General features: G+C 39.7%; 1 protein-coding gene across 3 annotated transcripts in view; it reads right to left on the reverse strand.

The window, feature by feature from the left end:
• Window positions 1-27,474, reverse strand: part of LRP2 (LDL receptor related protein 2) — a 232,305-nt gene that overhangs the window by 35,526 nt on the left and 169,305 nt on the right. For all 3 annotated transcript variants that reach the window (XM_024243330.3, XM_054549456.2, XM_054549457.2), the window contains 14 exons: window positions 25,501-25,796; window positions 23,031-23,547; window positions 19,708-19,860; window positions 19,014-19,184; window positions 15,191-15,414; window positions 13,798-13,975; window positions 12,582-12,778; window positions 11,268-11,513; window positions 10,445-10,573; window positions 9,364-9,483; window positions 7,890-8,006; window positions 7,041-7,157; window positions 5,886-6,023; window positions 3,293-3,415 (listed from right to left, as the gene is read on the reverse strand). In XM_024243330.3, coding sequence (XP_024099098.3) covers window positions 3,293-3,415; window positions 5,886-6,023; window positions 7,041-7,157; window positions 7,890-8,006; window positions 9,364-9,483; window positions 10,445-10,573; window positions 11,268-11,513; window positions 12,582-12,778; window positions 13,798-13,975; window positions 15,191-15,414; window positions 19,014-19,184; window positions 19,708-19,860; window positions 23,031-23,547; window positions 25,501-25,796 — 2,726 coding nt within the window. The remainder of the gene's footprint in view (window positions 1-3,292; window positions 3,416-5,885; window positions 6,024-7,040; window positions 7,158-7,889; window positions 8,007-9,363; window positions 9,484-10,444; window positions 10,574-11,267; window positions 11,514-12,581; window positions 12,779-13,797; window positions 13,976-15,190; window positions 15,415-19,013; window positions 19,185-19,707; window positions 19,861-23,030; window positions 23,548-25,500; window positions 25,797-27,474) is intronic.

The raw sequence follows: 27,474 nt of genomic DNA on the forward strand, positions 1-27,474 counted from the left end.
CAGAGACAAGTTTGTGCTTACCAAATAAACAAGTGCTTTCCTACATTTCCCAGTCTCCCTTGCAGCTAGATTAGGACCATGTGACCACTTCTAGCCAATGTACTGTCAGTTGGAGGTGCCATGTGTCACTACTGGGCTGAAGCAATGAAAAGCACACATGGCTCCTCCATGTCTCCTGTGCTTCTGCAGCAACGTTGGAAGCCATGTGTTCCAGGCAGCACGGCTGCAAGATGCAGGAGGGCTGTGGAACCGGCGTTGGCCTTTATATGAGTGCTCAATAAGGCTTCATTATGTTACACCCCTGAGACTTTAGGATTTGTTGGTTGCAACAGCTAGTATTAATTACTCCAAATAACATAGAGTGATGAGGGAAGTAGAGTACCTCCATAACAAAAACATAAAATATTTGGCATTGGATTAACAGTCAGGAGGCAAGCAACAAGGACACTGTTAGTGAAGGCAGGAAAGATGGAGATCATATTATGCAAAGTCAAAGCATTTGATAAAGCTATCACCTCAGAAAAACTGAAAGGCAGATCACATGCTTACTGAACCTGTCAATCATGGAGCGAGGTTAGAAGATAGAACGTTAGTAATGTGCATTGATTGCCATTCCTGAGTTTGGCAAGATAGTATAAGAAAGAGAGAAGCTAAGGAAAGAACTGGTTAACTTATAAGCAGAAATAAAATAAAGCCCAGAAATTTGCTGTGTGAGAAAAGCCACCTGTATCTACATCCCAAACAGTAAAAGTCTGAAGTTTAAAAGGCTTTGAGACACGAAGGCCCAATAAAACCTCCTCATTGGATAAAATGACTGCCCATCTATTTTTCTACATGGATTGGATGTAAGTGACAATAAGTTCAGACAGAACTCTGTGAGGGAAAGAAAGCAAAGAAAAAAGCAGATTCAAGAACTATGTCTCAAAAAGAGCACTAGGTCAGGTTACTAACTTTTAGAACAGGCTAGAAGCAAACAGATCAAAGGCCTGGTAGGTTTCTGAGAGAAAGATATAACCAAATAAACCAAAAATACTATGACTGTTTGCGACTTGGAAATAAAAAACAACAACTCCTGGGCTCCCAACCTTCTATAAGCAAGAAGTGGGGTGAGAAAGCTGCTGTGCTGGCCCTAATGGTAGCATACTTCCCTTTCCCTCTTCATTTGAAGAGGAAAATCGACAAGAAAAAACTCTCAAAGGGTACAGTCAGAAACAGTGAGAGACATTTTGACACAGGAGCTCCTCCCAGAGCAGAGGCATGAGCTAATCAATAAATACCCTCCACTCCCCAAAGAAGGGACCTTTACAATGTAAAGGCTTTACAATGTACAAAGCCACCCAGAGTGGCTATGTAATTTACTCTCCTTTCCAAGCCAGTGGGCTTTTGAAAGTGAAGGTGGTGCTATTCATAATTCCACCGGGGCAGCAGACATGAATCAGGACTGTCCTGTGCCAACATGTATCATCCTAGCCCAGTGGGACTTCAGAATTGCTATACATTGGTGATTGCCATGAGTCTCTAATTCTTTCTTTCCAGGGGGAGTATTTATTTCTATTGTGTTGCCCCTGTTCCACCACTACCTATCAGGCACAGATGGCACCGATTGTTTATTAGTTTATGGGCCTCCCAATCGAGAGGAACCACATCTGGAACTGATTGAGTGGCTACTGCCCATTACCCAGAGGTCCTGGATTTCAGTTTCTGAATGGACTATGAGCTACGTCCCTTGGGAAGGGGTTAAGGGTGTTCTGTGTGTGAGAAGAAAATCATAAAGGAGCATTTAGTGACACAAGGGTAAATTGTATGAGAATGCACATTCTTGCATTTTCCAGTCTCCCTTACAGTTACAGCAGGGCCATGTGACTGGTTCTGACCAATGGACTATGAGCAAGAGGATATCTGTCATTTCCAGGCTCAGGAAGTTAAGAAGCTGTGTGCTTCCACCATGTTGATCTTCTCCTGCCTTGGCAACCTTGAATGTGTTCCTGATGGCATAATTATGGGACGGAGGAGGGTTGCTTGACTGTCATTAAACTTTACATGGGCAAGAAATGAAACTTTGCCATTTTAAGCCATTGAAATGTTGCAGTTTGCTTCCTGTGGTGACTGGTAGTGGTTTCCCAGACTAAAACCCTGTTCCTTGAAAAGAATAAAAGTTAATGGATTCTCTTTTCCACTCTGGGATTTGACTATGTGCTACAAATGTCTTGCTCCATTTTTTTAAAAAATGGATTTTTAGTAGGGGCAATGGAAAGAGATTTTGGGGAAGGGGGAAATCTGCTCAAATTTTTAAAAAACATTTTATTTCTGGGCTTTCATCCTTTTGTGCTATGCCTCAAATAAACATATTAATGCTATAATGTATTAATGCTGTCTCTGCCAATAATAATAATAACAGGAATACGAACTTGAAGGTTGCAGTAGTGTCAAAGTCCCCCCTGACAGACAGTCCCCTCTGGGATGGGGGGTGGAAGTAAGCATTCTGTGGCAAAGCATTCTAAGACCACATCAATACAAGAAATAGAAAGTGGAAAAATCAGGCATTTATCTTAATTTTCCCAGATAATGTCTTTCTGGGGAAAAAAATAATTGGGGTTGGGGAAATGATTTTCCTCACTGACTTTTTTCTAGGCAAATTAAATTGCCCAGAAAATTGGTCAACTTCCCCCTTCAATGGATAGATTTTAAAACATTTTGAAAGTGCAGAAAAAGTACAGATATTTCAATGCCTGAAATGTTAAATGCAGCCAGTTTGAAACTTCTATCTTAAAGTAATCTATCACTTTTCTCTTCTGGGAAATGAATTTTCATTTTCAACAAGGATATTAGATAAGCTCTGTTAACACCAGTGCTGCCTTGCTTCACATGATCTCTGCAGCTGGGCACCTGCCTAGATTAGCAATTAGCAACTCCTGAAGGTTGAAGAATGGTCAAATCTTACATTTGAAAAAATAAACTACTAATTTGTGAGGTGTGGCTCAATCAGTATTTAGTGTTCATTCTCAGTTTCTTATGAGAAAAGAGGAGGGGAAGGCTTATTAAATGTTTAAACAAAGACTGAAAAATTAATGGATTTGCCGGCATTGTGCTCAAATGAGACAGGAAGAAACAGGCAGGGTTACATGTAAGCAATGCATGTGTTTGTATGATCTTGTAAACAATTAAGTCAGCAGAGATCTGCAGTCATGGGCACAACTCTATAGAACAAACTGAAATCCCAGAGGCACATTTTCCAAACTGCAGACCACTTGGGGTCCTTCCTTTTTCCTTCTCCCTTTAGACTTTTGCTTACAGTGCTCCTCTGTCTCATCAGTTCCATCTCCACAGTCATCCACGCCATTGCACACCTCATGACCATAAATGCAGCGATTGTTGTCACACCGGAAACGGTTTGGTGAATTACAGGGAACATCCACTGAAAGGAAAGATGGAAAAATGAAATTACAAGTTAACAGTAGAATCTAAGTGTCAATATCTAAAATACTCCAGTGTCAGCACCAGGCTTGCTTCATTCATGCACTCATTTACTCATTTGATTAACCAGTCAGCAGATACACCTTACATATATAGTACACACCAAGGCACTGTGCTAGGCACTAGATATGATGGGAAACAAGAAAGACACAGTCCTTGTCCTCATGGAACTTTCATTCTAGTAGAGAAACAGACTTTTCAAATTAACCATTCAATTACAACTATGAAACATCTACTGGGGTGATCTGACATAAGTTAGGGAGAGGAAGGCTTGGAAGAAACTTCCCATAGATTCTGAGTCAGGGAGGAGCATGGCAGGTCTCTGGACCTGAATAAAGGCCTTGGTGGCTGGAGCATGGAGTGTGGAATACAATGGTGGCTGTGAGGCTGGACAGACTGGCAGTACATGGGCTCTTATCCTAACAGCCAGGAAGCCATTTGTTTGATCCTTCTGATGGCGGTTGTCATAGAGTCTCTAGAGCATAAGTCTTTTATTGAAGCTTTAAATTGTGTTGGATTTTCCTTCCTGAATTCCCTCACCTCTTACATTTAAAATCGATATCTCACAATCAAACCCTGACAAACTTGCTGTCCAGAGTGAGACCTCTAGCTGCTGTCTGTACAGATGTGAGGAACTCAAGGGTAGTCCCCAGGTCCCCTACTCGTTTGGTACAGGGAACATGGTTCACTATGCATGTACCACAAATTCAGTGAACTCGACATACATACGGTCTTCACATGTGGTCTGTCTTTCACATGGAGGATTTGGGCTGTCTAATTTTCCTTCCGCCGTTGTATCACACACAGGGATCAAGAGGAGAGACTTATAATAAGATTGGTTGAGGGGAAAAGGTCAGATCTAAGGGCTGATTCTTGGAAGTATTGTTAATAGAACTATTGCAATAATTATTTGCTGTGAAAGGCAAGTTCAATATTATAAAACAGTGTTGGAAATCTTTTAATGTAGCTGTGTCTCTGACTCTCCAAAGTTTATTTTTACTAGCTATGGGCATTTTACCTTATTGAGAGAAGAGATTTCCTAAGGACTTCTTTGAAAGTTAAACATGTCTAAGATATGTCTCAAGATTCATGAAGTTCAAAGTAAAACAAGGCTAGTTCCCAACAAGTAAAGAAAAATGTTGGGATGCAACTGTGAAATATAATGAACATTAATTAAAGTTTTCTGAGGAGAAACAAAATACTAAGATATATCATCTTCACAAGTCAAATCTCTGGGCTAAAAATGAGTAGTGATGAAGCTGGGAAAGGGGATGGAAGATGCAACGTGAACTTCCAACAGGAATGCTTCTCCAGGTCTTGTCTCATAGGTTAAGGGCTTTTACTTACACAAAATCCTGACACTTTAGTTTGCATCAGAATCATTTGAGGGGCCTGTTAATGTATAGACTGCTGGGCCCTTAATTTTCCCACAAAATTAAGGCCACTTTGGGAAAAGAGCTCAAAAAGCAGGGTCTTTGAGTTAATGCCTTTCCTTCCTCTGCTTCTTTTGGTCTTGATTTTTAATTTCTATTTGGATAGGGTGCATCCCATGAATTTGCATTTCTAACATATTCCCAAATGGCACTGACATTCCTAGTCCAGGGAAGACACTTTTGAGAACTATACCCTAGAGTTCCTCCAATGACTCAAAGCATGTAGCAAAATGACTGCAACAAACTCTATTTTCGTTCACTTCATTAAAATCAGTAGTTCTCAACCAGGGGACTAACCTAAAAGGCTAAGAAGCTTTTTAAAAATACATATGTGCAGGCTTCATTCTTGGAGATTCTGCTCCATCAGGTTTAAGCCTAGGGTGAGGCCAGGGCATGTGATTTTGAAATACCCCTCCTCCGCTGCTACTGACATGTACCTAAATTGAGACTCACAAACAAGCAGGGTTTAAAATACATATATATATGCATCATTCAGCAAGAGGGAATTAGATGGCCTTGAATTACCATGTTAAAAGGAAGTGACTATAAAGATTAAGAAAGTCTTAGCATTTTCTAAAGGTGTTCCAGGAAGCTCTAGGGGTTTGGAGAGGGTACTTCCAGGGGCACCCAAAGTAGGATACAGCAGGAGAGGTACAGCCTCCTCCCTACCCTTCCTCAGACTTCAACCACAACAGACCTGCCTTTATTTATGCATACTAGGTTTTCAAGCAACATTTCCCTTAAAGACATTGTTTTCTAAGGCCATAATATGTTTAAAAACATGGAGGTTTTCCCAACTTTCTCAGGTTACAGAGAGAACTGAAGCTGGAAGACCCAGTGAAATAACACCAACGCTGATCCTGTGTCCATTCCTAAACAATTGTACAACTGCTCTCCAGGCTCACATGCTACATGTAAGAAACATTGAGATTTGACAGACACCACCACTCCCATTCACTCCGTTTCTCTCCCTCTTACAGCACAGGTGAAGTTCTTCATCTGAACCATCACCACAGTCGTCATCGCCATCACATTTCCAATATGGCGGGATACAAACATGGTTTTTGCATTCGAACATAGTAGCCTGGCAGTACGCACCATCAGGAAAGCGTGTGGCTGCCATGGGGGAAAAAAGCACATTCAAATTATTATACAAATTGACTACTTTGGGGAAGCTTCCTTCTATTTCTCCTTTGGCTCTTGCCATTATAGCCTGCTCTTCTTTATTCATCAAGATGTATAGTGGCCTTGACCTGTCTGAAAGTTGAATGGACTATGTCTTAAGGGCAGTTGTCAGAGCCCAGTTTCCAATGGCATGAATCATCCATGGCATGGACAGCACTGGACTTAATCTCTACAGGCAAATGTCAAGACTGGTTTTACCCACATACATTTATAAAGTCTCTTTGGCAACCACATCATCAACGATAACCATCATGGATGGTTATCATGGATGATGGTTATTTTTGATGGATCAGCAATAATGATGTATAAACAGTTTGCATTTATTCAAGTGATCCATAAAGACTCAAATCTGAGTAATCATATTGGCTTTCCAGTTTTTGTAGGGAAAAGAAAGATCAGACTGTTACTGTGTCTATGTAGAAAAGGAAGACATAAGAAACTCCATTTTGACCTCTCTCAGTCTTCTCAGTCTCTCATCCCACCTGAGGAGAAATACCCACAGGTGTGGTGGGGCTGGCCCCCTTCAAGTTTTAATCATTTTTATACCCCATCGTGTGACTGAGAAAAATTTTAATGCTATAAATTCAATATGTTCGAATACCCAACCCAAGTTCTTTATACTAGTGTATTCGTTGCTTGAATATTCTTTTACCTGAAATGTTTTTTATCTAATTAACGATTTGTATAGTAGCTGATAATATATACTTTGTTAGCACAGATTACTTAATATATTCTCCATTTAAAATAGCAAGGAAGTACACTTGAACAGCCATTGTGAAATATATGATTATGATGACTTAGAACTCAGATGAACTGATCATTATCAGTGCATGCTGAACAGACAATACTTATGGCCTTTTAATCTAAGAAGTGGCAGCGGACTGATGTCTAAACTATCATATCCATACTCTCAGGTAAGCAGTACTACATACGTGTCTAGGGACTTACGACAATCAGCTTCATCAGAGGCATCCAAACAGTCAGCGGTTCCATCACATTTCAGTTCACTGTGTACACAATGTCCACTTGTACACTGAAAATATTCAGGATGGCAGGTCCTCATCTCTGAAGAGAAAAGATTGTAATTCTGAGAAGGCCTTGTCATTTTCAGACAGATATTAGGTACCTGGAGTATAGTGGTTACTCCATCACATTCCTATCTATACCCTGTGACTGGCATACAGCAAACCCACAACTTGTGGTTAGCAAGTTAATACATTCTCAAAACTCACACTTTCCCCACTTAACATACGGAGATGGAAGTACCTAGCTCCCTAATATTAAATAATCTCCAGCTCTTAAGCTTTTCCTCAGAAATCGGAATTCCCCAATTTTCAATGTTTTCTAATTTTCCTAAGACCCAACACCAAATCAGTAAAGAGCTATAAAAATTACTTTGGGTTTAGGATTACTCTGTCAATGATCTGACCTCTACACAAGAGAGTCATAGTAGTACATGTATGTTCCTTAGGGTGACTTTCCGTGGAATAGTAGCAAGATCAATGTCTTTGTTTACAAGGCTAACACAGATTAAAATCTGCTCCTAAGAAGTGTTGATATTAAAATTAAATTTTTAAAATTCCTTGCCATTTTCCTCAATTATGACTAATCTAGACTGCTATGAGTTAAGAATAATGCATAGAAAATACAGAGCAGAAGATACTGTGTTATGCTAAGGTTTACATATTACACATATACAAAAATAATTTTCCTCTAAAAGCCTTATAAACACTAATTTGAAGCCCCTACACTGTCACAGTACAAAATTCTATGGTAAGCTTCTCAAATGACAGTTACCACAGTCCCGTTCATCTGAGTTGTCCCCACAGTCATTGTAATGGTCACAGATCCATCGCGAGGGAATGCACTGCTGATTGACACATCGAAATTCGCTCTCCGTGCACTCCCGGGGAGCTGGAAAGAAAAGGCAACCTGGCCATGAGTGTGCACCAGGAATCACATACAGGAGACATCTTGCGAGCTGACCAAAGTGCCCTGCGTGCCCAGCGCCCTCCTGCGTCCCGAGCCCCAGAGGTGTGCTTGGGCAAAGCATTCACCCTCCCAAACTAGACCTTTCACCTTAATTTTGAGTCTATAAAGAATGGCCTTTATTAAGAAGTTTGTCCAAAGGTGATCTGATCTCTCTTTCTCTCTTGCTCTCGCTGTCTTTTTTTTTTTTTTTTTTTTTTTTTTTTTCTTTTTGAAACAGGATCTTTCAACATTGCCCAGGCTGGCTTTGAACTCCTGGTCTAAAGTAATCCTCCTTGCTCAGGCTCCTGCGTAGCTGGGACTGCAGGTGTGTTCCACCATGCCCAGCTTGATTTTATCTTAATTTTTTTTATTTCATGAAACTCTAGATAACCTCTTACAGGATTCAACATTGACTTTTACTAATAAAAGACAAAATGCCAATTGGATTACCCTTTTGTATAAGTTTTTAGCTAACTGATATTTGCAGTTGTAGTCAGCTTCCTAAATCTCTCATTGCCTATCACAAGTGGGGATCACTTCTTTCTTCCAAAAGGTAAACAAAGTTAGAATGTATTTCATTAGTCAATTAGAAATTGATGCATATCATGGGTCAGTGATATACACTCTGGGCAGGGCTTCATTAAGCTTGTTTTCAGAACACACACTGAGTGTGTTCTGACCATCTAGTTGATATGATCTCAGCCTCTTGGCTTCCTTTCCTCAACCTCCCTATCCAATGCCATGTAGTCAATACCTTCAACTGGGAGAGAGAAACTAAAACCTGTCCTGTTATTTAACTATTAGCCCTCCTAAAATAGTCAACTATTCTAGGAAGGGTAATAATGCATACACAAGTTCTCTCTCCTCTCCTATGAAGGCCATTTTGGGGAAAGAACTTAAGAAGCAGTGTCTCTGGGTTAACACCCTTTCTCCCTCTACTTCTCTGGTCCTGGTTTTCTATTTCTATTCTATTTATCTTATTACATTTTTCCTTTATCATAAGTCACCTCAACTTCTTTTGGAAAAAAAAGTTGGGTGTAGATAAATTCAACACACAAAAGATATACTTCAGTAAATACCTTCCTCCAAAAGCTTGATTTGAAACATCTCAGAAGGAGACGCTTATGTCTTTAGTGGAAGAGAAAGTAGAAATGTACTGACCAGCAGAAAGAAAGAGATCAGACAGCTTGATATCATCCTACCCATTGAGGATCAATGACATAGACAGTTGAATTATGGACAAAAAGCAAAAATCACAGCTCTGGTGGCACATAAGGACCATAGGACTGTGAACACTCACCACAGTTTTCCTCATCTGAGTTATCTCCACAGTCATTTTGCCCATCACACTGCCAACGAAGAGGAATGCAGTGGTGATTTTTACAGCGGAAATCCCCCACAGGATGGCATGTCCTCTCCTCTGCAAAGCAGTCATTGCAAAGACTTCATAAACCATTGGCAGAGAAATGCACAAAGTAGTATTGGCTTCCTTGGGAGACAGTCTGAGAATTGTATTAGCACACTCTTGAAGCTCCCAAAGAGAGGAATGACAGCAACATTCATGGTCAACATTCCCTCTTTTAGCTACCCTGAGCCTATCCTACCACTTGAAACTTGATCCATTCCCTTTGGTAGAAACCGTGCAAAGAATGAAATGGTATCTGGTTTGTAATTTGCAACAAAGGCCTGGTATGGGAGGCTAAAATGATGCCATAATAAATAAATATTTTGATCATATTATCTTCAGTCAATTGGACTCAGTGTTCTTAAAAGAATTTAGTATCTTCCTTACTTCTCTTCCAACTAAACCCAACACACATACTCCAGATGCTTTGGTTTCAAGTTAGACTATGACTAATCTTGACAAATTCCATTAATTTATCTGGCTTTCCCATGTTGCCAGAGGGACTACAGATGTCCAATAGATAACAGGGAAAATCAGAGAGACATTCAGAATATGAAAATCCCCAAATAAGAAATATCCTAATTTGGAAATATCCTTTTTAGAGATAGATACCAAGTCTTTTCTCTAACCCCTTTCCACCAATTTCAACCAATTTATAAAATTAGAGAAACAATTTAAACTTGTCAAGTATGAATAAGGATTCTACATTTGGAAGAAATTACACAAGTTTCTAACATCTTAATAACGTCTTCCTCAATGACAGCATGATTTAAAATGCTACAAATTAAATACCCCTGGTAACCTTGCAAAATGCTACAAAAATGTAACATGTTATTAGAAGAATCAACTATTTTTTTACAAAGGTAAACAAAGAAAAGATGACATGGGAAATACACTCTCATGTCTCATCTAATAAATGGCGCCTGACATGTGCACTTTCTTGTCCCTCCCTCCACTCCCCCGCGGCCCCTCCTACCACAGCCTTGCTCATCACTGTTGTCCCTGCAGTCATCTACACCATTGCACACGGCCCACTTTGGGATGCAGCGGTAATTTGTTTTGCAGCTGAATTCTGTGAAGTTGTCACAGAGATGGGCAGAGCTCACTGAAAAGGGAGGAGGCATCAAAGTCAGAACTGAAGGTACAAGAAAGCACCTTTCCATTGTCACATTGAGGTTGTGGTACTGAGGAGTAACAATGACCATGTTACCAAGCAAACCGCCCCTGGCAATATGTGTCTGTTTTAGATGTGATCTGTTCACCATGAGCAGAAAAATAGTCCTAAGTTTTCTCACTATCTCAGCACCACTCATTTGTTTTACAGTATAACTTTGTGGGTGGGGTTGGGGAAGGACAGGGTTTGAAGTAAAAAACCTAGGTTGAAGTGTTAGGTCTGACACTAAATGGTAATGTGACCATCCACTTAATGTGAACCTCAGTTTCCTTATCTGTAAAATGGAATTGGTTCACACCCACCTTCCCTACCTCATAACATTTCTCTGTGGCTCAAGTGAGAAAGCAGTAGATATATAAAATGTAAGTTCTTGGTATCATATTCTGGTTGGTTAGACATTCTATGTATCAAAAGGAGGTATTAGCCACTTCAGAAACAGTGTCTGGTTCCACCTGCAAGCCACACAGCTATACTCTGCCTTGCAGTGCCAGAGTTTGCAGGGAGTGCCAAGGGGGAGCATCCCATCGGCTGAAAAAGAAAGCTCCATGTCCTCTCTCAGTCCCCATGGAAGTTTCCTCGTGTCTCCCTGCTCTGGTCATGCCTTGGTCCTCCCATAGGAACTTACTGCATTCTTCAATGGGCTCATCCGAGTGGTCTCCACAATCATTATCCACATCACACTTCCAGGCCTGCGGGATGCAGCGGCCATTAGCACACCGAAACTGGCCCGGCCGGCAGGTCCTGCTGGCACAGTGGGAACTGTCTTCATCTGAGTTATCCTCACAGTCATTAAACGTGTCACACTGCCAGGATTCTGGGATGCAACGTTTGTTGGCACACTGCCATTCGTTGGAGTCACAGTGGTGATTCTCTGAGAGCAGGGACATTTGGTTATCAGCTTGGAAGGCATCAAGAATGAAAGCTCCTAACTGATATCAGTGAATCCTGGATAGCAGGATCATGATTTCTTTTTAGAGGACTTATTTACTAATGCACTTATCAATCAGTACTACTACATGGAGCACTTCTTCTTTTGACTATTACTGTCTCCCAAATTCTTAAATATCTTTTTATTGCATACAGACTTAAGAGATAAGAAGTGAACACCCTGACCTGTTAAGCATACCTTCCTCTGTCCCTATTCTCCTACTGGAAAATAGTCTTCAAACTTTGTGTTTGTTACTGTTATTGATGTGTTGTTTTTAGTTTGGGGGAATTTTATTTTTTGCCTATTTGATTATTTATTTATTTTCTTGGGAACAAGTCTTGCTCTGTCGCCTAGGCTTGAGTGCAGTGGCACGATCTCGGCTCACTGCAGCCTCAACCTCCCAGGATCAAGCTATTCTTCTACTGCAGCCTCCCAAGTAGCTGGGATTACAGGCACATGTCACCATGCCAGGCTAATTTTTTGTATTTTTTGTAGAGACAGGCTTTTGCCATGTTGCCTAGGCTGGTCTTGGACTCCTGGACTCAAGCGATTGACCTGCCTCAGCCTCCCAAACTGTTAGGATTATAGGCATGAGCCACGTGTTCAGTCTTTTTTTTTTTTTTTTGCCTTTTAAATGGAAACATAAATAAATATGACAACTGAGAGTCCCTGTTAAAAATGGGGGTGGAAACCTCTCATTTCCTCCTCAATGTTAGCTCTCAAAGGGGATTCAATGCCTAGCACATGGTGAAGAGCCACCAGTAGAGACAACTGATTGTCTACTTCAACAATTTGCCTTGTAAAAACCTTAAGATTTCTAAAAAAAAAAAAAAAAAAAAAAAAAAAAAAAAAAAAAACTTCATAAAAATAGAAAAAGGGTGGAGCCTGAGTTTCCTTCTAGGACTTTGAACTGGTTTTTAGTTCATGATATTCAGGAAATACCCACAGAATCATGATTGTATACAATCAACATAGAAGTCGGAAAAAGAGGCATAAAGCAATTCAACACACCACAAAGAAGACGGTCTTCATCAGATCCATCAGGGCAATTTTGGTGAGCATTGCACAAAGTCTGTGGGCTGGTGCAGTTGCCGTCATTGCACTGGAACTGTCCTAGTCGGCAGAAGCGCTGCGGGCAAAGGGCCAGTTCATCAGAGCCATCTGAGCAGTCTTTCTGTCCATCACATTTCCACCAGATAGGAATGCACCTGCACAGAGAACATACAGCGCTTCTTTAGCAAAGTACCAGGGGCAACAGTTACCTGGAGAGAAGCAGTCAACACTGAATTCTGAGAAATGACATGCATGAGCTCTCTCATGGCCCCAGAAGAGGATCAATTAAATCTCAGTTACAATGGTGTATTTTCAGAGAAAACATAACTTGGCAAGATAGAACAGGTTTCTTAAGATCCAAATACAAACTGAAAATGTGCTCTTAATCTGATGAATAAATTCCTTCCACCAAAAAAATAAATAAATAAATAAAAAGTGGGTGTTTTGAGCTGTGTTCTAGGAGCAGTGATTGGTTGAGATTGCCTGCCAGGGTGATATAAAAGTATTGTTTGGGAAGTTGGATGGCAGTAACAACTGTTGAGGGTCTTTCTCACAATAAATGTATGCTAGGTTCTTAATCTCAGATATCTTATTTAATCACTACAATTGTCTACCTCTGCATCTTAGATGCTATGATCTGCATCAATGCCTCTCTTCATGCCACTATCTAACTCAGGTCCCCTAGTCATCAATGGCCTGTGGACATTGTTAAGAAAACAATCTGTGGCCATGTTTCATAGCAAACACGAATGATCAAAAATGGATTTGAATGTGTAACCCTGGATCCCCTAGCATAGGCAGCTAAGGAGCTAAGCCGGCATAGACATGGAAAAGACAGTGAAATTCTATTACTTCTGGGGACTATTTTTCAGTATGTATTTATGTACACTCTGGCTCCAACACTCAGGACAATTAGAGATGAGAAATACATGGTTTGCTTCCTTTCTATGAAAGTTTGCATATATAGGCGTAACAGTTTGGTTAGCAAGCTCCTTCTATTCATGGAAAATACTATCTGAAGTTGGAGGCTGAGAGTCTTGCTGTGTCCCACATGAACCAAGTTAATTAACCAAAATCTTGTCTCATTAGAAAACTCCCATCCCTTGGAGCCTTGAAGGTCAATGTCTGTCCATGGGCTAGAGAGGCACTGAGGAGAAAGGAAAGACAGCCTTACTTTTCATTGTTAGCACACAGGAACTGGGTGCTGGAGCACATGGGCATGCAGTAGGTGCTGCCACTCAGCTGAAGGGTGCGGAAGTCATCTGGACACTCACAAGTGAACCCTTTTCCTCCTGGCTTGATGAGGCAGAGATGAGAACAGCCACCATTGTTGGTACCACAAGGATTGCTCACTAGTGGAAAAGGAAGAAAATATATGTTCATTTGCTTAAAGAGAGTATCAAGCACAGATTAGCTGATTACACATCTTGACATTAAACTCATCACCTCTTAGAGAGTAAAAAAACACAACTATCCTAGATTTATGATTTTCCCAAAAGTTCCTAAATAAAACAGATGATAGAGTTATACAATCAACAACCCTGTGCTTTAAGAAAGCTCATTTATATGCTACCAGAAGTGAGCTATACCCACTGGTGTTTCTGACTAGAAAAGATGTGTTTCTCCAAGTCCTGGGAGAGCAGGCAGTAAACTTAGCTTATATTCATTTGCCTAGACCTAGGTTAAAGTTTTAATTTCCAACAGATGCTATATTCATTCCCTCGTTCTGAGTATATAGGTAACAGAAGTTTGGCCAAAAATAATGTGGATGAATAAACTGAGCAGCATCTTTACTAATTTTCCTGGTCACCACTTTGAGGTGAATATTTACTTGAACTTCTAATAAAAATGATATGAAGAATATTAACTTCCAGAAAGAAATACTAAATTTCTTTATTTTGCTAATTCTCATTTTTCCTTAATTCCAAGTTGATCATATGTTTTAGTAAGACATCACAACAAAGCAGACCCACAAAAACCAGTCTATCTCCAAAATATATTTCAGACCTTTACTAGATTATCTCTAAATCATAAAGTTGCTTTAATTGCATAAAAGGAATGTAAGTTCACAGTCAAATAAAAACAAGTTCTGTTACTTAAAAAACACTAAAATGCACTGCTCTTGACATTACCTTCTAGAAGATAAGAATAATATCTATTTTATACACAATACAATATCATATGCATTTATTTAGTATTTAGTATTTAGGGCTGAAATGTCATATTTTTAATTTCTTTAAAATACTTCAGTCCTCTCATAGAAATAGATAAAGTAAATATGGCAACATGATAACAGTTAAATCTTATCAAAAACGAAGGAAAAAAAAGATGATCTTGAAGAATTGAGCGAGTTTTAAGAAAAAGAAGAATTCTAGGTAGTCTTTCCCGGGGAAGAGGGATAAACTCTAAAGATATTTGCCTACTGTCAACTTCCAGCATATGCCTTGAAGAAAACACTAACAAGTAACAACAAACTCTTTGTAAATCACAAAGTTCATGCTTAAAGACAATCATGACACGCACATAACCCAAGGCAACCTTGCCAAACCCCTCAATCACCTACTCACCAATGGGCTGCCTATATGGATGGTACACATGGATGTCAAATGGTCTGTGTGTTGTGTTCACCAGTGTCTGTCTATTTGATCCATCATATTTGTTTCCCTTTTCCACTGTCCTTGTATTCCAATCTGTCCAATAAATAGTGTCTTCAAAAACGGTAATAGCGAAGGGGTGAGGCAGTGCCCCATCATACACCATGTTTCGATGGTGGCCCTCCAAATCAGAGTACCTGCAGCAATAAGCAGAAACAGTTACGTGATGAAGGTAATCCCTCTCCTCTAATGTCTTGCAGGATAAATGAATTCACAAATCAATAAAATTCTACCTCCTAGAGATAATATAAGTTCAGATCCTCAAAACTCCTAGTCTTTAATTAAAACAAAAACTAAACTTAAAGGATTTATTCGAATTGAACAAAAGATGTAGAAGTGAAAAGGCAATACTTAACAAAATAGGAACAGTGTCAGGAGTTTAAATAATCACTAATTCCTAACCACAGCTGCTTTCCTGCAGATGAAGCTGTTACAGCTGTTGTAGGTTTATGGCCTCTTATGTTGATGTCCCTCATTAAGCACCCTTTTGATATCCTGGGGTGAACACAAATCTTGTTTCTTCCAACACCATTGGAAGAAATCAGAAGATAGCAATATTATACTGGAATTCTACCTTCTCATTAACATTCCGGAGGGGACGCTATTCTAGGAGATAATTGTGTTCTCAGTATAACCTGAAGGGAACACAACTTACAGGCCTGCAGGGTTAACTTTGTAAACACCAGCAGGACATTTATTATTAATCGTGCCATGGCACCATTAGCGAATACTTTTACAGATGAATAAACCTCCAGAGAAGGTTCTCTGATTTCAAGATGTTACAAAGGATCCACAGCCAAATTCCCAAGTCCTCTCAGTTCCAAGGGCTTTCATTACTGTGGGTCTATATCAGAAATCATTTCTAAAATAGTGAAAATTTAATATTTTAAAAATTTGGAACAGATCCTAAAACTCAAATAGGAGATAGAACAAGCTAGCAACTAAGAAACCTGAAAATGTTAGCCATGCAATGTTAAAAATATTTCCCAAAATATAATTTATGGTAACTTACAGAAGCCATAGGAAAACTTGAAGATGTGCTTGGCCTCTGTTGATAAGGATGCAGGTAAATGACCAGAAATTAGTCACTATCTGATTTATTTATTTATTTATTTATTTATTTATTTAGAGATAGTCTAACTCTGTTGCCCAAGCTGGAGTACAGTCGCACAATGTTGGCTCACTGCAACCTCCTCCTCCTGGGTTCAAGTGATCCTCCCACCTCAGCCTCCTGGATAGCTGGGACAGGCAAGTGCCACCACATCCAGCCAATTTTTGTAATTTTTGTAGAGACAGGGTTTCGTCATGTTGCCCAGGCTGCTCTTGAACTCCTGAGTTCATGCAATCTGCCCTGCTCAGCCTCCCAAAGAGCTGGGACTATAAATGTGAGCCACTGCACCTAGCCACCATCTGTTTTTTTAAAAATCCATAGACCAGAAAGCAGTCGTGAGACCTTCCCTTCCAGTCGTTTGTAATCTCTGTAGAGAGATCTCAGATATCCCTATGAGTATTTTTTGTCAAGAGTAGAACTACACAGCTGGGCGCAGTGGCTCACGTCTGTAATACCAGCACTTTGGGAGGCCGAGGCAGGCAGATCACCTAAGGTCGGGAGTTCGAGACCAGCCTTACCAACATGGAGAAAACCTGTCTCTACTAAAAATACAAAATTAGCCAGGCATGGTGGTGCACACCTGTAATACCAGTTCCTCGGGAGGCTGAGGCAGGAGAATCGCTTGAACCCAGGAGGCGGAGGTTGCAGTGAGCTGAGATCATGCCATTGCACTCCAGCCAAGGCAACAAGAGCAAATCTCCATCTCAAAAAAAGAAAAATAAGAGTAGAACTACAGGCAGAGCTCCAGTGATGTGTTGGTGCATCCCAAGATGTACAAGGAATCAATTGGATGCTCTATAAAAATCTATTGCTTTATGCATCTATGAAATATATTTCTGAACACAGGCATTGCTACCTCTCCAAGAGGGAACCAATTTAACATGGCTCATGAATATTAAAGTTTCCTTTATTCCCAGATCACAGTGCCTCATATTACGATTTGACTTTTAGACTGAAATCTACTGCCTAAATTTTATAATCCATCTACATAAATAGTCTATATTAGATTTTATCAAAAAGTGAACAGAATATTGTGCAACTAGAAAATTCCTTTTTTCATCTCTAATGCTCCTGGAAACACTGTCTAAATGTATGCTGAGTGAAACCTACTAAGCTTTCAAGACCAAGAATAATCTATAGGACCCAAAGAACAACAAATGTCAGTTAGAAAGTTGTTGAAGCTATGTAACTCACCTGCACGTTGTGCACATGTACCATAGAGCCTAAAGTATAATAATAATAATAAAAAGGAAAAAAAAAAAAAACAAAGATCGGAGCAAAACTAAATAAAATTGTGACCCCCAAAACAAACAAACAAAAAAAAACAAAAACAAAAAAAAAACCAAAAAAAAAAAAAAAGAAAGTTGTTGAAGCTTCTTTGAACATCTTGATGCTTCTACTAATTCAATATAGGATGGTATGGAAAGCTAACCCAGCTCTTTGATGTGCCTTTTAAGAGAGGATACACACACTGTGGGAAGGGCTAAGGGTATTACCATCAGTACATCACATCAAAATGGTATAAGTAAACTGGAAATAATATTTTACTGCTTCTAATTAAAGTTAGTGTCTACCCTAAGAGTGAGTTAGTATCTGCTATGGTAAATTCTGCAGTGAGAATGCTAAGGGCTACCTTAGTGTAGCAAATGAACCAGTTCAACATGAGAAAGTACTGGGATTGATTAATTATGCCTGCCATGAGCTCAGGAAGAAAGAGCACTAGCGTATGTGCCAGGTATTCCTTCTTTTTCAGTGGCATGTCCCCAGGGAGTACGGTGTTAGAGAACTTCAAACTTTTCTACACTGACTTTGGCAGCAAAATAAATATAACAGAAGAAAGGAATTTCTAAAAATAAAATAAAAAACTTTGAAATAGTTCTACTGAATGAATGGCATTTCCATGCTTTTGAGTGCAACAGGCTGTTCCTGGATCGTTATCCATAAATGCTTATGCGGAAGACATTACTAAGGTGCAACTAGGCCATAACTAGCAAATTCAATATGGGTACTGTTGATTAATTTTTGATTAATAATGTGTATCATCTTTTTTACAATTAGTATTTTTTATTGAACAGTATATTTAACACACTTAAAAAATTATCCTATTACCAGAAAGATGTAAATGCCTTATCATATTGGATTAATGTTAACAGACTCTACTGCTACCTAAAACACTGCACTGCACTTAACCATAAATGTGCCAGGTATTTTAGGGAAAGTTTCCAGATCCTTTTATTCTTTTCCTTTTCTCAAATACTAAAATTTATTAATCATATATTTCACAGGGGAGAGCAAAGTAAAGAGATAAAAAAAATTAAGATGAGTTGCACACTGAGCTGACTACCATGGGATGAGATTATTAGCCCCATTTTCTAGATAAAAAAACAATAAGAAGTGAAAACACCAGGTCATAAACCCTGATCCATATGATTTAAAAGTTCACCCTCTTTCTACTGCACCATACCATAGAGCTCAGCAGTTTTAGTTAGAAGTGTGACTTCCTCTGAATGACTTCCAACAGACAGGCCAGTTAGACAATAGAGGGGACTAATAGACTGGAATCACAAGCTCTGATGTTTGAAATAAACAGTTACACAATTGTTTTATGCTTTTCTATGTACGTACTCTATGTAACCCAGGTGGGCATCTGCCCAGTAGAGTAGATCATTGGTGTAATCAATGGTGATGCCATTAGGCCACTCTAACTTGGTGGAGATAATCACAGACTTGTTGGTTCCATCCATGCCTATTCTCCCAATGTATGCGCGGTGACCCCAGTCTGCCCAGTAGATGTACCTGTCAGGGCAAACACAAAGGGTCAGTCCCTGATGCCAAAAGAAGTCAGTAGCCAAAATACACACCTTTTCTCCATTTACAGAAATGGAGTCTGCATTCTGTAGAGCCCCTCAGAAAGGAAAGAGAGCTAACAGCAAATAATCTAAAAAAGAAAAAGGAAGGGGACAATGTACAGAAAATGCTCACAAATAAACATAATTAACTGGATTTCTGTGGCTTTGACATCGAGAGTCCAGTAAAGAAATTGGTTTCCTGAAACCACAATTTTCTTTGCATGCAGCCAAAATACACGACATGAAAAGTGCAAAAGTGTGTCAGGGCAAAGAAAACAGAACAGCTGATGATGATGATTTGAAGAAGCCATGCTTCTACTCATTACACTAAACAATTTACCAAGTAGGAAAAGCAGAAGACAAACCCCAGCAAGACATTGGCCTTGAGATAGCTATATGAACAGCCTTTTTGGTAACAGAGGCGGAAGAAGGAGGTGATAGAAAAGCCCAGGATTGCAGGGAGACAATACCCATATTGAGGGTGAAGGGCAAGTCCTCTGGGATTATCAAAGCAGAAGGTGTTGTTGGCATCCACACAGTGCTGGGCCAGCATGAGGCGATGTCCACCATTGAGGTCAGAGACAAAGAGGCCATCCAGGCGGGCATCCAACCAGTAGAGCTTTCTAAAATGGAGAGCCAGGAGTTAACCAATACGGTCACTTTGTGAAATGGAACATAATTAGCCACCCAGTTTCCTATCCAAGCTACCTGAGAATCACAGACAGTTGTTGGAAGTCACCTTTCTTCAGGCAAATGAGGGCAGGGGAAAACAGGAAGTTGGTCTTCCTGCAGTGAGGCAACAGAGGGTGCAAGACTGTGTGCAATAATTCCCACTTTAAGGTGGTGTCATGTAGAAAATACTGTGCACACACCTCACTCGACGGGTCTGGTTTTACTTTCCTCATGCAGCATAAGGCACCCTCTCCAGGCAATGCAAAGGTTTAGCAGAACAGGGAAGCAGAGGTGAGTATCATGAATTACAGTTTAAATGGTGGAGTCAAGGAAACAGACTTGTCTAAGTGTGTCACTGAAACTGCACAGAGAAACTCTGAATTATGACATTCTTAAGATAAAGATTATGACATCCTTAGGATAAAGAGACATCCCTGCCTCTGTCAGACAGGCTGTCAAAATGAGTTTCTTAACCTGTGACACGTTTCACTTAATCAAACCTAAGAAGCTTTAGAAACATATTAGGATCTGTTAGAAACTGCTACCTCAAGGACATTTCTGTTATAAATGTATTTTTATTCAATAAAATTTATTTTTCTTATAAGGTAAGTGTTCTTAACCCAAGGTCCTTACCCAGAATCAGGGGAGCCAGCTTTGGGGATCTGTGTACTCTCTAAAGGGGCCCATGGCTTTCACCAGAGTCTTATAGTATCCATAACCTTCCAAAGGGTTAAATGCCCCTATAATGAGAAGGTCTTTTAGGATTTGATAATCAATTCCAACCAGAAGGAGAATGAAGGAGAATGATTTCCCTTCCAAAAGACCTGAATGCCTCTTTGCAATAAGTACGCCCTTATCCATTCATGCTGGATATCTGAATAGTTAGGATAGTAGCATCGCTTCAGGCTTGAGTATCCATATATGTACAAGTCTTGCCAGTTAATTCACTTGGGTAAATGAGTAAATCCTGATGAATGAGATGGCTACAACCTTGGATTCCATCATTGTAGACACTAGAACACTGACGATAATAGTAGCTAATTATTGAACACTTGCTAAATGCCAGGCCTTAGACCAGGGACTTTTTAAAACATTATATTATTTCAGATCACAACAGGCTTAGAAGAAGTTGCTATTATTATTCTTGTCCTATTATTATTCCTGTTGCTATTACCATTCAAGTCCTGGCAGACTGGCTACCCCATAGGGCACTCTACTCTGTTGAGCTTACTGCTTTCCCATTAATTTCTCTTTATTCCACAGTCAAAAGACATCCTGTGAACAGATTCTTCTCAAGAAAACATAGAGAAGATATTCCATCTCCACTACTGGAAAAATTAAGATAACTGAGAGCCAACACTATCTTCCAGTGTGCATAATGGTGGTTTAAAAAGTTATATCAAATGTAAGGGATTTGGAAACCAAACACCCTAGTGTTGGCAGCAGAAATCTTTATTAATATTGGAAAACAAAAATTGTGTCTAATTTCAGTGTAGCTAGTATATTAGAACTGCCCCCTACCAATGTAAATGTAACTGGGCTCCATTCTGCCTTTGTGTTTTCAGGAACATTGAGCCTGGTTGTGCACCCTCCTGGACTTTCAAGAAAAGTTTACCCTACCCTCACCCAGACTTTCTTACCCATCTTCCTCACATTTATTTAATTCTCTTCTGATAAAGAACACACCTAGATAGAGAGGAAATAGCTGAAACCCAAGAGAAATGTCATTCTAGCAGTTTCTGAGAGAGAGGGCGGAATGACAATATCTTACAGTTCAAATATTATTTTTTCTGCACTGGAACAAAGGATGGTGACAAGAACAGTACCATGTTCAGTTCTGTTCCTGGAAATCATTAATCACTATACTTTTTGACATGTAGGATATATAAAACAGGAACTGATACATACAATAGGAATGTTTAGTCAATGTTTCATTCATTATTCAGCAAGCACTCAGCACCTATGTCAGGCCAGCTACTGGTCAGGGAGAACTGGGAAGCCAACTGTCCCCACCCATTTTAGGATCTTTACCCTTAAGGGGGTCAAATACGAGGATGTGGGGAAGAGCCCTCTGGAGGTCTGGGCTGACTGCAACAAGAATCTTTACAGCATACATCTTTACAGTGCCTGCAGATTGATGTCTATTGACCACAAAGCCAATTAGTTTATGCTGCCAAGAATCTGATAGATTTGATATTCAATAGAGATGTTAAGAAGCGTGGTTGATCTGGTAGTTTAGTTAAAATATCACTGGCCTGCCTTAAAGACTGTCAGTTTCCAGAAGGGCAATCTCAAAACAAGAGTCTCATGTTAGCCATTCTCCAGTTTTCATGACCAGCCCATGCTGGGAATGACTAGTATTGGTTGTTTTTTTGTTTCATTTTGTTTTGTTTTTTTGAGACAGGGTCTCACTCTGTCACTCAGGCTGGAGTGCCATGCATGTTCTTGGTCCCTGCAACCTCCATCTCCTGGGCTTAAGGGATCTTCCTACCTCAGCCTCATGAGTAGCTGGGACTACAGACGTACACCATCTTTCCTGGCTAATTTTTTCATTTTTCATAGAGACAGATTTCACCACGTTGCCCAGGCTGGTCTTGGACTTGTGGGCTCAAGCAATCCTCTCACCTCAGCCTCCCAAAGTTCTGGGATTACAGGCGTGAACCACTGCCCCCGGCCAATGACTAGTATTGTAAGCAAGCCTATGTACTTCAGGAGAGCAAGGGCCATGTCTGCCTTGTTCCTCTCAAAACCCCTGCTGCTTGTCATCACACTGGGCGTGTGGGAGGGACTCAGGAAGTAATGACTGAATGCACCAATGAATGCATGAATCGTCCCTTCATATCATCTCCAGTTAAGTGAATGGCCAGCAACAGTGAACTCTCTTCCCTTGCAATTCTTCTTTCCATAAAAATGATACTATAAATTTTTAAAATAATTAGATATTCTGTTCTGTATCTATCATTTGAGTATCAGATACAAAGCAGAAAATAAACCTGCAGAAACATTAAATGTATCTGCGTATTAACCCAAGTTGAAAAATTAATTTCCTATCAAGATGAAAACATGGTTAGAATTTTTTTTTTATTTTTAACTTTTAAAAAGCTCATCAGTGTTTTCTTACCTGGAAACCCAGTCTACAGCCAGACTTTCTGCAGCTGGTAGTCTGTGGTTTATGATTGTCTCCTTGTTTGTCTTATTCAGAAACATTCTCTCAATGACTTGCCTCTGTGTATCAATCCAATACAATCTCTTTTCTACTCGGTCAAAATCTAATGCCACAACATTGCCTAGTCCTTCCAAGATAAGGGAGTAAAAATAGCCATCTATAGTTAAATTTCTCAAATAGTAACGGTTGCTAAAAATGAGATAGGGTTCGATGTTACTGTTTTGCCGGCAGGTCTTTCCATCTGGTTCTCGGAGGTAGCCTGGGGCACACTTACAGATGAAGGAGCCTATTACATTCTCACACTTCTGGCTACAGACAAAAGGCGTCTCTGTGCATTCATCAATATCAACACAAGTCCGCTTGTCAGACATGAGCTTGTAACCAGGATGACAGGAACAATAGAAACTGGTTAAGGTGTCTGTGCAGTTGTGATCGCAGCCACTGATTGAAGGGTCATGGCATTCATTAATGCCTGTAGGTAAAAGGCAGTTCTTAGAGATCCTAAAATATCAACAACCAACTCACTACAATGGTTCAAAATCAATATTTCTACTAAACAGTGCCAATTCTTAATGAACCATGCTAAGACAGACAACAAAGACTTCCAAAGACTGTGGATTATTGAAAAGTCACTATTTTTCAACTTCCTCACCAACTTACCCTTTGTCAGTGGTTTCAACAACTAATACAGGAAAAATGAGAAAGAAGAGGAGAAGAAAAGAGCCTGGCCAGTGTGCTGGTCAAACAGGGCTCGGGAAAAATTTTCTAAATGCTCTGATTTGTAGCATGTTCCAGTGTGACTGTTCACACCACGGTCAAGCTCAGGCTTCCAGTGTGACATCACTGAACATGGAACCACAAAGAGATACACACATTTGCCTCTCACAAGATGGCATGAGCTCAACACTAGGTGCAACACAACACTACACGTCCCTCTGGCTGGTCCTGTAATACATGGGCAACCTCACCCAAAAATGATCTACAGAGGGAGGACAGCAAGTTCTCATTAGCTCTCTACTCATCAAGGAGCAATAGATTAAAACTTCATGCACTGCAAAATCCATTATCCAAATATCAGGCCAAGCTCTTCCTACTAGTTTACCGTGCACCCCCAAACAATTCATTTCCATCTATGGGCTACAGTCTTATTATCTGCAAAGAGAAGAGGGTACAGAAGATCACTAGTACTCCTTCTAGTTGTAAGAGTGAATGTTTCATAGGTTTGGACGAGACCTACTGAGATCACTTCCTCTTCAAACTAAAAATTTTACTTTGAATTATGTACTATTGAGAATTTAATTCTTATAGTTTAGGTAAGGCAAAACTAATTAAAATGCAATGGGAATCTATATGAATTAGCAGTAAACATAAGAAAGTTCCATATGATTTTTGTATAAATGTATAATATAGCACATGTTTTTCTTAATTAATTAAATGGTTTTTGAAACTTTGGTAGAAATTTATAGAAGTTTGTCTTATAATAGAGCAAAAGCCAGTTTTTAGATGATTTTAAAATTTTTTTCATTTCTTTTTTTTCTTCAACTTTTAAGTTCAGGGGTACATGTGCAGGATGTTCAAGTTTGTTATAATAGGTAAACATGTGCCATGGTTGTTTGCTGCAGAGATTTTTTAATATTATGCATAGATATTCTCTTCTCTACATTTCCACAGCAGTTTCTGTCCAGCATTTAATTTTAATGTTATTTCATATAAATCTTATCTTTCAGATAAGGACAAAAACTACATTATATACTTCTGGGTCAATTAGGCAAATGCTTTCAATGAGTACTGACAATGAACCAGCGGAATAAAGAAAACAAAATAAATGAAATGATATGGTCTTTAAACTGTTATTACAGAGACAATACCAACCTACATGAAACAATGGTTACAAGGATTAAACACCACAAACAGGATGAATTGCCAATATTATGGAGTTCAAGATGGTGCTAAGCAAACAATGCCCATGTTATGGATTCTCAGCTGCTTTACTTGTGGTGGTTGGGGTGAGAGAGATATTAAACTCTCCCATTCAATTACCTGAGGACAAAAATGAAGAACAGGCCAACGAGTCCTAGCAGAGGGATGCTTCAGGCAAAAAGTCATTACAAGAATTCAAAGAGAATCAACCTGGTTCCCTTCATTCTTGAGTACCTTATTTGGCAATAATGTTAAATGATGGCCTGAATATTTGCCCACCTTCTGTTCTCTCTAATGACTATCTAAGCAAAGAATTGGTCCAAAAAAATGTGTGTCCCCATCTTATATACCAAGAAACTTTGGTAACCTTTTGCTATACCAGGAATAGTGATTTTATGGTAACTTTGTAGTTAAAGGACAGGTTGGAAAGTCTAAGCCGTGAAGGGTTGAGAATCCATATTCAGTCTCCCCTGTTTCCTTTTCCCAAATCCTCTGTTGTACTCACCACAGCCTTTCTCATCGCTGTTGTCCAAACAGTCATCTAGGTGGTTGCAGAGTTTCATCATCTCGATGCAGCGCCCATTGTCGCACTTGAACTCGTGAGGTGGACATGTGGGTTCTGGGGTGTGGCACAGGTGCATCAGCTCATCAGATCCATCTCCACAGTCATTATCCTCATCACAGACGAAGGTTTTACTAATGCAGCGCCCGTTCTGACAGGTAAACTGATTCTGTTGGCAAGTCTGGTATAAGCAGCCCCTCTCATCGCTATAGTCACCACAGTCATTGTGCCGGTCACACCTGTATCATGAGATCCAGTACCACTTTCAGAGAGGTTGGCAATAAACCTCAACTATTACCCACTTGGGGCTTTGCTTCCTTCTTTATCTACCTAAATGCCAGGACAACCATTTCAACAAGATCACCAGTGTCCTTGATCCCCTTTCCCCCAACATCTTCGTCTACCCCACTAATCGCCAATTCTAGAAGAATCCAATATTTGGCATTCCACACAACTTCCTCAGGGGCTGGCTGCTACCATTAGAAATGCTACCATTAAATGCTACCATTTAATAGCTATAGACCATTAGTAGTTCTACAGCTATTAAAAATAATTGCATTCATTTTTTCCTTAGTTGATAAACTAATTAAATACAACTTTTGTAATTTTGGTATACATCAGATCTATGAGACAGCTTATGAACACTGGCACTATCTATGATCAACAGATAATGAGATAGCCAGTAGGCACTGGCAATGTACTGGGTAATCACATGATAAAAGTGCCCATACTCAAATGGAAACTCATAGGGTGAGTGCTATATATTATAAATAAGATTATTGGGTGTGTCCTCTAAGAACACATATCCTCCCACTGGAATAACATTTACATTGTCAGTCCTGTTCCTTCCATCTTTCATTGCATTCCTGCCATCTATCATGAGATGTGAGTCTTCATGGTGATGTGAATGAAGGCAAGCTAGTAGGTTAGCATGGCATACTGGCAAAGGAAGAAGGCATGCTGTAGTACTAGAAGCTATCTTGGGACCTAACATACACAGGCATCATTATAACAATATAATTTCCTGAAGTTCTGTGAGCCAAACTGGCCTTTCTTCTCCATATTACTCCAAGATCCCATAAAAGTTATGATGTCTAAAGGGGGTCTCACATAAGCATCAAGGAATCTTTGATAAGAATGAACAAAGCTAATGGTTTTGAACAATTTATCATAGAAAGCATAGGAGCGGCACATAGAGCATTACAAGATGTGAAGGCAACAACAGTGAATGCGGTCAGTTTTACAACTGACCTATAACCAGGCCTGCTAACCAGCACGGCCATCCATAAACCCAGGGCCTTGTCAACATGATTTACAGCAAAATGTGTGCATGTAATTGTGAAGAAGGCTGTGGTCAAGGCAGACTGGCTCAGCTCCATTTGGTCTCCCAGGAGCTATTTAACTCATTTCCAAATGGTTTAAAAACACCAATGCTTTCCTTTCTCTAATTTAGATCCAATGCAGGAGGAAAAACAAGTCATCAAGCAAATCACCAAGCTTTCAGACACCATTCCAAGTCAGTATTCCAGCTCACCACCAAATTGTCACCCCTCAGTCTTATCATCCATGTTTTTCAGCAGCATCAGTAATGAACTAAGAAAAAAAAAAAAGTCAATAGGAAAAATGATCTCCTGTCCCACTGTACCAAACGGGGAGCAAACTTTCTGCCAAGCAAGCAAAGAGATGCACACTAACAGCACACCTAGTAGAGGCTACTCCAGACACAGATTTTGGACTTACTTAAAAGCTGATAGCTCAGGTTTTCAAACAAACAGTAATTTTTTTTTCTCTTCTACTATAGCCGTTTTCAAGGAGATTCAGAAAGCTCAAGGAAAAAAAAGAGAGGGAGGGAAAGTGAAGAAAGGAACAATGGAGGAAGAAAGAAAGGAAGAGAGGAAATGTTACTGTGCTTGAGAT

This window comes from Pongo abelii, chromosome 11, assembly GCF_028885655.2.
Source record: "Pongo abelii isolate AG06213 chromosome 11, NHGRI_mPonAbe1-v2.0_pri, whole genome shotgun sequence".
NCBI classification, from domain to species: Eukaryota; Metazoa; Chordata; class Mammalia; order Primates; family Hominidae; genus Pongo; species Pongo abelii.